The 15,118-nt window shown below is 34.8% G+C and overlaps 1 protein-coding gene across 1 annotated transcript in view; it reads right to left on the bottom strand.

Moving 5' to 3' along the window:
* Positions 1–330: 330 nt before the first annotated feature.
* LOC128158234 (uncharacterized) overlaps positions 331–15,118 on the bottom strand; it is a 35,318-nt gene continuing 20,530 nt past the window's right edge. Inside the window, exons 2-3 of the mRNA XM_052820992.1 lie at positions 2,876–2,962; positions 331–2,137 (exon numbers count right to left, since the gene is read on the bottom strand). Coding sequence (XP_052676952.1) covers positions 469–2,130 — 1,662 coding nt within the window. The 5' untranslated portion in view covers positions 2,131–2,137; positions 2,876–2,962 and the 3' untranslated portion in view covers positions 331–468. The remainder of the gene's footprint in view (positions 2,138–2,875; positions 2,963–15,118) is intronic.

The following is a 15,118-nucleotide window of genomic DNA, read 5'->3' as shown; positions in this document are numbered from 1 at the left end:
TAAATGGGCGGAACGATAGTGAATGTAAGCATATTTAATGACTAAAAAGCGACAATACAGAAATTCGTAGTACAGAAACATCAATATGAATATAAATATGAGCACTGAATGCCTAAATGATAGAAACATGTTAGTTAATTTGTATAGGACTGAGCAACATGTCTTTGAAATCTACTTATGTCCTGATAATTGAGTAACTGACACGCCGCTTGTCAATTTTTTTTCATAAGGTACAATAGCTGTATATTACATGCAAACAATGCTGAAATGCCCTTTCTCAAAATACTAGTAATGGTAAAAGATTATAGAATATAATTTTTGATTAAAATAGCCTATTAATGTTATAAACAAAAAGAATTTATCACTTCATCAATATTAGGAAGGTAAAGTTTAAAGAATGAAATTCAATATATACAGGAAATGGCCACTTTTGTTTGATGAAAATCACATTTTTAAATTTGATGATGTCTACTTTGAATATTTGAATTTCTTTACATTTCTTTTGTAAAGCTCACACACAAATAAATTGTCATTATTGTCCACACATAACCCAAATGGATCCTCCAGATCACAGTTATCAATGTAACGAGGAAACTGTCCATCCTGATCCAGAATGTGAATACAATGGTTGTCTTTATCTGCTGTCAGGATACGACTCTGACTGTCCGTTGTGATACCCCAAGGTCTAAATGGTTTGTTCTTGGTAACTGATGGATGACCGGAGTATCTCCATCTGAGTTTCCCGTCCTGATTTACCACCACTACTGCACCAGCCTCACAGTCAGCTACACAGATGTCATGGTTTCTGTTCTCAGAGATGTATTTTATTAAACAATTCTCTGAGTACAAAGATTTACCTTCATCATCAAATTGAATTGTTTGTTTCTCTGTATATCCCGAGTAACGGACAACTTTGGATTGAGTTTTATCATCACTGTACATGGTAACCAGGAGATCACCAGTAGAGGTTACACATAGGCCAATTGGCTTCCATCCCTGTAATCTGATTAACTCTTCTGTCTGGCCACTCTTTACTTTATACACTGTTCTTGTTAAACTATCTGGGTACAGAAGGTTCCCATCACTGTCTACAGCTACATCATCGGGCCAAGAATCTGATTTTGTAAGGATTGTGTGAAGTGTTAAACCTTTGATATTTAAGCATATGATATCTTTGGTAACTCCACTCAACCATATTCTGTTTTCATTTACACAGGTTACACAACGTAGTTTTTCATACCCAGTCTGTATTGTGGCAACAAGCTCCGGTTCATCTAGTAGTTCTCTATCTGATGTGTAGGGTGGATTTTGTGAAAATATAATTTCTTCTGTAGCAGTAGATAATGGGGTGATCTCTCCAAACCAACTATACAGCTTCTCACGGTCTATTGCTTTTGGAATGAATGTTGGCAGCGATACCTGAACCTTGGGTGGAAGCTTGCTAAACTCTCTGATCTTAGAGCTGTATTCAATGATAGGAGATACTTCTGTGGACTCCTCAATTTTCCTTAAGTTGTGCAGTGTTTCCTTTATGAGAGACTGTATCTGTTTGATATCATTCAAATGTTTCTGTAAAAGTTCTTTGTGTTTGACTTTTATCTCGCTGATTTCAGTTTTCATTTTGTTGACAATGATGTCAATTTCTCTGTGCCATTGCTCTCCTTGTTTGGACATTGTTGTTGTAAGTTTATCATATCCCCCATCCAGGTTGGCAAGCTGATTTTCTAAGTCGAATGCAATTTCTTCATATGTAGGGGAAATATGATTTTCTAATTCTTTTGTATCTTTTTTAATATCATCTTTCTTAGCTTTGAAAACTTCTGTAACTTCTACGAAGTTATGTCCCTTGTGCTGTTTAGATGCCATGCAGGAAGAACAAACAAACATATTGTTGCAATCCTTGCACTGGAATTTACAATTTTTGCGTGAATGTGTTTCACATTTCGGATAAATAAGGGTTGATCTTCGTTTCTGGAAAGGAACTATTTTATGTTTGTCATATTCATCTGAGATGTGTTTGCCGATACATGACGTGCAAAGGTTGACATGACAAACGTCACAGTAGCTCTGTACTATGGTCTCACAAAGGTCACATCGGTGCACATCCTGGGCACTAGAATGAGGATCCATGGTTGTTCTATGAAAAAAAAAATTAAGGACTTAAGATTGTTCATTGATAAAGATAAAAAGTTTCATATATGTAGTCAGAGTAAATACTAGTAATTGATTTAGTTAAAACGAATTTTTGAATTGTTTTTTAATTTATCTACCACACCCCTTTCCACACAGGAGTCGTCGATTTTATCCATTTGTTTCTCATTTAGAACCATTTTAACAAGAGCTTGGACTATGGGTAGTTGGTGTCAAACAGCGATGTGACGTAGGCCTGTCTATTTAATTGTTGGCCACTCAACCATTGCTCTTTGAAATCAACAAGATTTGTCTGGCTTATGAGCTATATTTCACTTGAAACCGGCGTCATGTTAAACTTGTTTTGACGCAAGAAATATTTACAGTTACTGTAATGTCCTACTTAAAGTCCAAGGCCTTTTTTAAATGGCTCTACATACAACAAATTGATATCGTTAAAAATCGCCGAATCCTGCGCTTTCCCTTTTTTGCTTTTTTTTTTCTTTTTCAGTCGAACATTGATACAAAATATGGAACACTTTTCAGCACAACTGTCTCATATTATAAATCATTAGTTTAAAATAAATCAAGTTGACACAGTTGCGTTTGATAAACTATAGTTTACTAAACATTATATTATTCAAAACGAAAGTAGCTATAAACTTTCTAAAGTAGGAATTAAATGTTTTAATTCCCGTAGCTAGCAACTTATGTGTTGGTTAAAATGCAATTATAGATAACAAACCTTGTTAGCGAGAAATTACATAATTTCTAACTGTCTGTATCAGTGTATGCGTTCCCAAAACATGGCTGATCTTTTTCTGGTAACCACCTGATCAAATGAAAAAATCAATGAAAGAAAGAAATTAGAGTTATTTCCCTTTCATCACTATCGCCCGTTGTATGGCAGTTTGTAGCCCCATTGGCGGATCAAGAGGGGATGTACGGGGGTTAGACCCCCTTTCTCTTCCTTCCCCCTATCAATATTTTTGATTGAAATATAACAATCTTCTTTAGCACTAGGTGATATTTCTATGAGTAAGCATGTTAAAATTAAAAATTTATTTTAAGCAGTACCGCCAAAAGATAGCTTTTTATTAATATGCTCTTAGTGTTTCATTTTTATTCCTTAAGAAAATAGAGTTTTGAACTGACAAGCCAGAAATCTACACGATTGAGTAATCGCGTACATGCACGCATTCGTTTTAACTTTAAAAGCTCTTTTTAGATGCATTGTTATAATTAAATGTCAGTCTTAATTTAAGTAGCTATAAGAAAAAAAAATGCAATATATCTATCTTCATACCCCCATGAAACACTAGAAAATAAACATTTTATTGTTTAAATGTTTTAAAGATTTGGAAATTCTAGATCTGTTACAAGAATACCGTGAAAATGGTTTACATGTAAACCATAACGGAAATGTAAAACTTTTCAAAACTTTCCCGAATATGATTTTGAATCTGCCCCAGTGCCGGACGGTAATTGCTTAAATGAATTATATTACACATGTACCATCAATTTATATAGCAAAAATATCATATCCGATCATGATCATTTACATCTTTATTTAACAGGGCAGTTGATAGACTATCAAAATCAAAATTATGTTTAGAATTATTAAAACTTTAAAGAGATATATGTAAAAAACATGCAAAATCTATAAAATTACATGTATGTTTATTATAACAGCTTTTTCGTTTCTTAGGTGACATTTTATTTATCAAGCACAGACTAGCGTTCCCATTGCAGGAGATTGTTAATTAAGACGGGAAATTATGAAAATTTTCCATACCAAAACCGAACAATAAAACTTCAATTTCAATCTTTATTTCCTTGTTTTCATATCAATTTTTTACATGCTCCAAAAAAAGTGATATTTCAATTTTTTATATGTAAATTTTAAAAAAATTCATTGCTCCAAAAAAAGTGTGTGTGTGGGGGGGGGGGGGGGGGGGGCAATTCCATGATATTTCAATTTTTTATTTGTAAATTTAAAAAAATGCATTGCTGCGAGAAAAAGTGGAGGGGGGTGGGGGGGGGGGGGGGCAAGCCGAGGCGTTCTTGCGGAGCTCCCACGGTGTGTAACTGCGTTTCCACAGAGTTCTACTTGGCGATTGACTGCGCTCTTGCTGAGTCTCCGCCGAGTGCTCATGAAGTGCTAGGAGTTTTTACCGCGCGTCCACGGCGTGCTCTGCGCGCTGACTGCGTGTACAAGACTTTCTTCACTTCTTGGTAGGTTAATATTAAGTTGTACAATTGTGTGGGGAACAATCAAGAATTTACAACTAGTACATGTAAATACATGATTAAAAATTTGTTTTGTTTTAATGAAAAGGTACATTTTAATTGAAACGTAACTACATTGTACATCTAAACAATTTGTGAAGGACTAGGACAAAACTCTTAGTAGTCAGATCTACAAAAATGATCTGTTATTAGTTGTTAGAAAATATAGAAAAGATGTGCAAACATCTGAACCAAATGGCATGAATTCCATCTACGTCCATTGATAGGTCTTGGAATATTAGCAAACGGTACATTTACATAGTCAACTACATCCAGTTTGATAATTACTACATCGCTTGCTATTGGACAACAGCCATTGTTCGAGTTTTCGTGGTTTTGATGACAACGCACTAGAAACGCCATGGGAGCGCGGTATAAACACTGACGTCACGAGAGTGCGATGAACGCAGCAACAGCTCTTTGGGGTCGCTGTGTGAACGTAGGCAAATGAAAAACGCTGTGGATGCGCAGTGAGAGCGCGATAGAGACGCAGTGAGATCCCAATGGACTCCGTGAGGTCTCCGTGAGAGCGCATTTGACTTATCACTGCGTCTACACTGCGATTAGCTGCGTTCCTTGATCGCGACAACGGAGTTCTCTTGGCGCTGTTAGAGACTTTACGACGCTGTCACGGCGACCTCACTACGCTTCCACGGCGTGTTTATCAGAAAACAGAGCCACGGCGCGTACTTTGTGCATGTTCAAAGTGCGCCGTCGCATGGCGTTCTAAAATACTCAAGGCGATCTCACCGCACCGGACGAAGATGCCGTTGCGTTGTTATGGCGCTGTAGGAGACTCTACTGCGTTTACCTTGGCGTGGTGTGACAGGGGTTTTTACCAAACAGCGTAGCACAATGGGTTAGAACGTTAACTACGAATGTAAGTCAAGAGTTCAAATCCCGCTGGGGCTTTTATAATTTGTACCTTTCCAAAAATTTAAAAACGAAATTTTTTTTTGTCAAATATTGTGAAATTTGAAAATTCTAAGCCGGTGAAAGTAATATTGACATGTGTTCCGTTCCACCTAACTAGCACTGAATTTATGATAGCTAGGGCAATTGGGTAAATGGTACCGGAGTACATGCATATGACATAGATCCATGGAAGGTATATGTAAACTGTATTATGTAAAGAACTAAATTTAAATATAAAAACCATATTGCTCTATGTGTCAAAAATAAACATTTTGTTTTTGTCCAATCCTTTCACAGATAATTAGAATCGTCCATTAAAAAATCATTCATTCCTGTAAGGAAGTATGTCAGCGTATATTATTGTAACGTATAATGAACGAACTCTAATCCCAAAGGCTTCACAGGTAAATAATAACAAATTTTATGGTTTGATTTGTAAATGATATATCTAGTATAACCTAGCCTATACTAAGGCATAATTGAGATGAATATTTCATTAGAAAAGTTTGATTGCGTGGAATTTACTTTTAATAATCGATTTTGTGAAAAAATATATTGTTTTGTTATATCTTCACAATACTGTCTTCGAGTAAAGAAACTTCGTAGAAATGTCCGATTTTTAATTTTTTTTTAAAATATAGACGATGTATCATTAGAATTAATCGTTGTGGCATGTCATTTGTACCGAATTTCACTTGATTTCTTCTTCAGAAACACTGAGCCAATTTTAACCAAACTTGGCACAAGTATCATTCGGTGAAGGGAGTTCAAGTTTATTAAATTGAAGTAACACGTCCTCCTTCAAGGGAAAATAATAATGGATTATTCAGATTTGTTGAATATTTTTCAAAACTCTTCTTCTAGAAAAGCTAAAACTTGCGTGGAAGCGTCCTCAGTTAGTGTAGATTTATGTTTGTTCAAATCATGTCCCCCAGGAATGCATGTAGGGTAGGGCCACAATATTAATGCATGGGGATCAAAATTTTACATTAGAATATAATAGAGAATTTTTTGGGAAAATAAGAAAGGTCTTTAAAATATCTTTGTGTGGTAGTATTATCATGGAGTGAAATTTGAGTAACTGTTATCTATTCATAAATATACCTTTCCCTTTGTACAAGACAATAATTCACTTCAGTTATAATTGCTTAATTACTTTATTAACTCTTACACCTCACCTTTGATTTAATTGACTCACTCATATTGAAGTTTACTCTATGACATATGTCACTCGTGCTTAAGTGCTAATTTCTATTGTTTTCAATTCTTATTTATATTGTGTTATACACCATTGTCGAGAGAGGGGAATTAGGTTTCGGATTGTTCGGGTGTAGTTTTTGGATTCCCAGAAATCACCCATACCGACCTAAAGTTCAAATAAAGTGCTTTTTAACATCTAGAGCATTTTAGTCTTATTGTCGCCGGATATATAGAAACACCTTATTTTCCCCGGTGATAGTATCATTTCCTAGTGTAGATTTAAGTTTGTTCACATCATGATCCTCAGGGATAGGGTGAGGCCACGATGGGGTGGGGGTCAAATTCTTACATATGAGTATACATGAATAGGAAAATCTTTAAAAACCTTTTTTGCAAAAGCAATCAGCCAGAACAGCTGTAGCTTGTGTGAAAGCATCCTCATTCGGGTAGTGATCACAGGGGGTAGGGTAGCGCAACAATGGGATGTCAAATTTTCACATAGAAATAAACAGAGAAAAATCTTCGGAAAATCGTCTTTTCAAAAACCAATCATCCAGAAAATCTGTAACTTGTGTGAAAGATTCTCTTGTAAGAAAGAAATCATGATATGCGGGTAAGGGCCATATTGGAGGGGATGGATCTAATTTTACATAAGAAAGAATTTTGAATCATATATACTGTCCGGAATGTAAATCGTGCAAATTTTAAATGTTAGAAATTTAATCAACGGCACGGAAATGCCTCTGTCATGTACATGTAGTCTATTTTTAAAAACATTTGTGCAAGAAGACATTTAATTTTGCAAGTTGTAAAAGAGCAATGTATTACAAAGGCATTGTTTGGATGTGAAAGTATTGAAATAACCCAAACGTCCAGTGTCCTAAATGTCGTCCACAAATACAAAGCCTGATTTTTACAGTGTTGAAATTAATACGTTTAAGACTATTTGGAAAGTCCCTCAGCGGTACCAAAATTTGAGTCCCGTGGGACAGGGTGCATTTAGTCAAGTATGGTGAGTATAAATAAACCTTTTTTAAAATAAATATCCTTGTGTTAAGTCGCTGATTGCTTTGTCACATATGTAATTATTTCTGGGGTATGCCTATCTGTTTCACTATTGATTTTGTCTATATATAGACCGTTTCTATTCTCAGAAATGACGACGAAATTTGTGACATGTTTTAAAAGGTCGATAACTTGCGTTAAATAAAATCTATCACCATTAAGTTTGTATTTTAAATCCAAGTCCAAGGCCAATATAAAACTATTTTCTTTTCAGTTACCTGTGTTGTTCACCCGTTAAAGTACGTAATTGTAACATCTTAGTGCATCGATTAGAATTTTAAAATGTTTTTGAAATTAAATTTTCATTCCGGCAAATAGTTTGAGCATTTTAAGTTAGTTTGATATACCAAATGATATATACCTGAAAGTTATATATCAAAGGATGATAAAATAAACTATGTCGAATAAAAATATATATTTAAAAGTATTTACGATACATGGGATAATGTATGGACGATTGCTATGGCACACCAAATTCACAAAAATATAATTATGAGCTAATCATAGTTTCACTGTCAATAAACTAAGTTTAGCGGTTGTAAACTATATATATATATATATATATACATTGTAGTTTACGGACAGAAAACTACATGTAAAGTCAACGACGTTGATCTATTTCACATCTGTACACCTTGTTAACGCGTTAAAACTCTAAATAACACCGAAAACAATCATTTGCTATTCCAAAACATATTTTATCCGATAAATATAGTTTTGAAATTCACAATTGTGAAACTGCAATTAACAACTCTTAACTATAGTTAACGTATGTAAATTATAGTTTACAGATGTGAATCTATATTTATCAGCAAAATATATTGTAAACTTTATTGCAGACAAATAAACTTAGCTTATCTTTTGTATTTAAACTATTATATTTCACAACCATTTGATATAGTTTTACAGATGAAAACTTTAGTTAATACATCGTTAACTATTGTTTGCAGTTCATCAACTAATGTTATCAGTCAATAAACCATAAACTGTGAAACTATGTTTAGCTCAATTTTTGTGAATTTGACGTGTCATAGACTGCATGCTTTCCATAGTCATCTTTAATGGAAAAAAAAATTACCCCGGCTAAGGTGTAGGATGTCAAATCTAATTATGTATACTCATTTCATTTAACCTTTATACATGTATATACAAATAAAAAGTTCAGAGAGTTGTTATAGTACATTGTGCCCAGTTCTGAAAACTTTTGAATCTTTTTTATGTTTTAATATTGTTTACCATTGTTGGGGATCTACCCCTTTAAAAACCTTGATATGAACGTAAGTTAAATGTTTAATATCAGGCAAATTTACAAAATATTGCACATATCATGACATACCCTTTAGCAAACCAGCTAATACAATCATGAAATATGAAAAAATAGTGATTTACAGTTTGAGTCTAACACCATATTTGACCATTTTACGGAGTGGAGATGCGGAGCAATCTTGAAAGATTCAAAAATTCAAAAAGATACATTGTTCAACCTCTACGTCCTCTTAGGAAGCAAAGAGTGGTATAATATTTTCTTTTAAAATACATAAGCTTTCAACACCACCATGATAGCAAACTACACCAAACAATGTGAAAAAGACAAGTTTCCAGTTGAAAGTTGGAGATCGTCTCTCGGCCCTCAGAGATCCCCAAAGGGAAGGTGATAAGGGACTGGTACCAGATCATACAGATTTTTACTTCTGCATACAAAACGTCAACGGGAGCAAGTCAGTGTTGCGCCCTCAGAGACTTAATATGAAAATACATTTATTTTGTAGGAGAAATAAAGAAACTTAAAGAAACTTTAGACAGTAAAACATCGTAATCTTAACAATCAGTTTCAGAAGTCTATAATATAGCAAATAAAGTCAAGCAGGACACCAGAGGGAAGAGGGAGGTGGAAGACAAAACACCGTTATAAGCAAGCTCGCAAAAGAGCTGGAAGAAGCACTCGCGCAGTAAAACAGCAAACACCTTTACGATTACATCCGACTTCTCACTAGAAAACCCGGAGATAGAGAAAGGAAAGATTCTCGATATCAACTCTTGGGAAAATTCATATTTGTAAGAGCATTTTCATCACTGGTTAAGCAACGATAGGCAATTGTACTGCCTACAGAAGATCATTTGGGGTTTGAATTTGAACGTCCTTCGATTACAGACAACATAAAAAGCAATATCAACCTTTCAGGCAACATCCCTGAAATTGTTAAAGGTAACATCCCTGCAGAAGCCCTAAACATATGCACAGACAGAGCTATGGTGGCTAAGTCGCAATATGACCTCGTTGCTAAGATCTGGGCGAAAAACTAAGTACTATAAGATTGAAAGGAATGATATCTTGTAAAGCTACTTAAAGAAGGAAACCTCAGTATTTGTTATAATTTATAGAAAGTTCCAGTAAAAAAAAGAAGTTATATTACGCAGACTCAGAGCAGTAGTTCATTCCAAACTTTGCGACAATCAAGCAGAATTCAGACAAAAGAGGCTATGTGCTGATTATATAGCAATCAGACAAATTTTATTGGAACAATCCGAAGAAATCAAGTCGTCACTCTATGTCTCTTCGTTGGTTTTGAGAAAGAATGGAAAAACAGTTTGTCATTTCAGACAAATTGATAAATATAATATACCACATAATGTATAAGCTGCATAATACGCAAATGACAATTTCTAAAGAATCCTTCGATATCTCCACATGGTTAGGGCAAGAATACCAACTATTACCTTAAGTTTGTTCTTTCTCTTATCAGTCGATTGGGGTGTTGATAAAAAATACATTTGTATCTGGAATTCGCATAACGGGTAGGGTAGTAACTGTTGTATCCATACATCAATGATACATTATGAAAAAAAATCAACACCCCAAAAAGGTTTTCAAAAAGGTTAAAAGAATAGTTACGTCGATGTATCAAATATGGATGCAATATACATGTTTCACCAATGAAATTTAGACGCAATGTTTATATCGCGAATTTTCCGTGAAGTTGTGGTTAGTCCGATAGCATGCCACTCGGCTTTCTACTAATACTATCCAACTTTCACGAACATATCTTGTATTTTATTTGTGTTGTACGTAAACTGTAAATTGTAATATTAGAGTTATTAAAATCCCAGATGGTGAATTCAGGGGAAAGCTCAATTCGTTACACTCGCTCAAGTTTACGCTTAATAAAAACTCCAAAACGAAACAAAAGTTCAACAAGTTGTATTAACCTTGATTAAAATAACGGTACATGGTATTCCAATGAAAACCAATTCTCGGAGTTCCGAGAGAACAACTTAATAACGTGCGGATATTCCAGCACGGGCAGTCCGTTATAATTATGTGCACAAAATCGACATTAACGTGCGGAAATCCATCACAGCTAGCCCGATATCACACACACGCACGCACACACGCACACACTAACGTGCGGGGTTCCAGCACAGTTAGCCCAACAAATCACTTCTATTGTCCAACAATTATTTAGTTTGCCTGGAGATTGTTATGGATAAGTTTAGAAATCTTCAATTTTAAACTTTTAATGTAACACATGTACTCGGAGTCCATTCATTGCCAAATAAGGAAAACGAAACGGGAACGTGTAGTATCTCATACATATAGTAGTACTTCGATAATGTGCCTGTATCTGTAATTGTATTTCTTTATCCTGTGATACACATATAACGGGTAGTTTGTGTTGGGTGAAAGGTGGAGCTAGAATGTGAGAGTACACGTCCAAATCAGACATAACAACATGACACCATGCGCGGATCCAGTGTTTTTTCATAGCTGTCTAACTTTTTTTTCATTTGGGTTTGCCCTCAATCATTATGCTTAGCGAGAGGGATATCAAATCTCATATGTAAAGAAATACAGAAAACACTTCCATTACATCAATATGATCTGTCGGAGGATTTCAAATTAGATTTTTTCTTCAAAATAATTGTTGATATGATACCTATAGTATAATTAAGGAATAAGGAATCATTCTTTGAGTATTATGAGATGATAATTTTGGTCGGGGCGTGATGAAATCCAATAAAGCCCGAAGGACTTTGTGATATATTTGATCATGTCCCGACCGAAACTATCACATCATAAATTCAAAGAATGATCTCTTAAATTACTTATAGTAAATATAATTTTCAGAAATTGTACGATTAAATATTTAAATATAAATAAGCGAACCCCGCCTGCGCCTTTATTTGTACGTCATTTGAATTTATTGGACTGTCTAGTTCAAAAGCGATACGTAGTGTTATCACAGAAAATACACTGCAAAATGTAAATATTATATAAATACGTGTTCATTTTGTCTCTACATTCTGTAAAGATATACAAGAGTTGGAGTACAGCAAGTGTTTTCCTATAACAAGTTGATACAGTTAAACAGGTGCTGCAAATAAGTGTCACATATACATGTATGTACATAAATATAGGTACATATATTTATATTCAGCGTACCCCCCCCCCCCTATGTTTGCATTGGAATTCTGCGACGTTGAATCTCCAATGAATACACATAGCCTTTTAGCAAAAGCACAAATATAAACATCATATATGAATATATAATTATTAAAAGATTAAAGATGTTTGGTTCGACTTCAAATCGAATTTCGTGTACGTTTTGAAACAGTTACTGTAGTTTTGCTGGGTATCTGTATGATAAAAGTTATTGCAGTAGTTTCAACAGTCAATCAAACCATAGTAAATCTCCTTGCATACAAGGGTACCGCGTCATTTTGCCCCTTATTAAGATTTGCTCCTGATGTCGGGGCGGGTATGATTATATTTTGACTTAGACATTCATTATAAATAAAGGAAAAACAGATTTCAGAAATGTTTTGGCAAATCAAAGATAGTTCTATATACATTTTCAAAACAATTTCTTAAGTTTTTTTGTTCACAATCCACGCATAATATGCTGGGTGAATAAACCCAGTAATAGGGACATGTAACCAAATGGTTCTTTTTCCTAAACATACCCATGATGCATTTGAGTTTTAGGGTTTTTGTGTTCTCTTATTTTTATTTACTTTGAATATTTCTAAGTTTGGAAAGAGATCGATTTTACTGGTGTAATTAGATTAAAGTATATATAACTTTTTTAAAATATTTGTTTGTATGGAAAATTATTGATTATGGGAAATCGGACCAAGCAGCTTTAAAAAAACGTTCAAACATACTAAACCATTTGATATGTACTTATGAAAAATAATTGTTAAATCAAATCCATTTGTAAATGATAGAATTTTATCGACAAATCATCTGGCGCTACATATTTTTAGTCACAAAAGCGAACAGAATAACATGTTAATGTGGCTGTTCCGTGTATGTTTCATATTCTTGACAAGAAGGTTACATGCATATACATGCTTATATAATGACTAAAAAGCGACGATACTGAAATTCTTACTAAAAATAAAACATCAATATGAATATAAGCATCGAACGCTTGAATGATACAAATATGCGAGTTAAATTGTATAGGACTGAGTAACATGTCTATAAAATCTATTTCTGTCCTGATAATTGAGTAACTGACACACCGCTTGTTAGTTTACTTAATAAGGTACAAAAGCTGTATATAATATGCAAACAATGCTTAAACGCCCTCTCTCCAAATAATAGTAATGGAATAAGATAAGAGAATTTCTTATTGCTTATTAAAGTTATAAATGAATACACTTTGTGAATTCATCAGTGTATAAATAAGGTAAAGTTTAAAGAATGAAATTCAATATGCACAGGAAAAGTCCACTTTTGTTTGATGAAAATCACATTGTTATATTTAATGACGTCTACTTTAAATATTTGAATTTCTTTATATTGCCCCTTAACAACTCACACACAAACAGATTGTCATTATTGTCTACACATAAACCAGTTGGATCCTTTTGTAATTCCATCTGAGTTTCCCGCTCTGATTAACCATTACTATTGCACCAGCCTTAAAGTCAGCTACACAGATGTCATGGTTTGTGTTCTCTGTGATGTATTTAATATAACTATTCCCCGAGTACAAAGGTTTACCTTCATCGTCAAATTGAATTGTTTGTTTCTCTGAAGATCTTGAGTAACGGACAACTTTGGATTGAGTTTCATCGTCATTGTACATTGTAACCAGGAGATCACCAGTAGAGGTCACACACAGGTTAAAGGGCTTCCATCCCTGTAATCTGATTAACTCTTCTGTCTGGCTTCTCTTACTTTATACACTGTTCTTGTTTCTCTATCTGAGTACAGTAGATTCCCCACATTGTCTACAGCTATATTATCAGGCCAAACACCTGATTTTGTAACGATTGTGTCAAGTGTTGTCCCTTTAATATTGAAGCATTTGATATCGGTGGCCACTCCACACGTCCATATCATGTCTTCATTTACACAGATAACACTACGTAGGTTTCTATACCCAGTCTGTATTGTGGCAGCAAGCACCGGTTCATCTAGTATTTCTCTATCTGATGTGTAGGGTTGGTTTTGTAACAATATTTGTTCTTCTGTAGCAGATAAAGGTAAACAGGTGTAGTATGGTAGACAGCAGAATCGGAACTGGAGCTCCAGTAGGTTGGACCAGATAAGGTTGGGATGGACCAGGGTCAGAGGTTATGCATAACAATATACATACAATAATACAATGCGTGTACACTACACTCCTCCCCGTTTTATAATAAAAAAATGAATGTATACTACAGTAGGTAATATCTTTTTTTAAAAGGTTGACAATACATGATACTGAAAAATATGCTAGAATTTCTCTAAACGAGTTTTGGAGGAATTATTTAAGAAAACTACCATATGAAAATACAACGAGATTAAGTACAAATCCCACTTGAATTGGGCAGAACAATATCTAGCCCTACATTTAGCAGGACCATTACAATGTGATGGCACTGTGGACATCAGCGTCCGAAGGCACCTATTATCAAAGATTTGGATTTTGAGTACTGGAGTTGGCTCATCGCATGCAGTCTCCCAATTAAGTAAACGGGACGTATATTTCTAAATATCTTGAGGATGTGCTGGTGCTGAAGGTGATCCTCCCCACCTTTCACAGTTAGGGTACAGACAATGCTGTTCATCTTGAGGATGTGCTGGTGCTGAAGGTGATCCACCCCTCCTTTCACAGTTAGGGTAATGACAATGCTGAGCAAGATAAGGCCTCTATGTAATGGACTGATCAGAGTCCACTAACAAACACTTGCACGGTATGTACAATTATATACCAACAAATTATTGTCCAAATGCAGCTTAATTCTGGTGAAGTGAAGGTAGGTATGTACCAAGATAAACAAGAACTAATGTGGGCCTATGTGGAAAAAGGCTTTGATCCATATGGTAAAATCTACAGCTGAGTTTAAGATGCAGCATTCTTAGTCCGCCGTCTCATGATCCGCAGAACATTCTGCTCCGTCATGAACTTTGGAAAAGTCCTGTTGATCTAGCGGACCATTCTGTAACTTGGAAATGGTCTTCTGTTGCATTATGTCGGAATCTGCAAATGTTTGTATGTATGTCTATACAAGCTTTTAAGGATGT

The sequence above is a fragment of the Crassostrea angulata genome, chromosome 8 (genome assembly GCF_025612915.1).
Source record: "Crassostrea angulata isolate pt1a10 chromosome 8, ASM2561291v2, whole genome shotgun sequence".
In the NCBI taxonomy this organism is placed as follows: domain Eukaryota; kingdom Metazoa; phylum Mollusca; class Bivalvia; order Ostreida; family Ostreidae; genus Magallana; species Magallana angulata.
The sequence above is the reverse complement of the archived record's forward strand: the minus strand, read 5'-3'. Positions and strand labels throughout refer to the sequence as shown.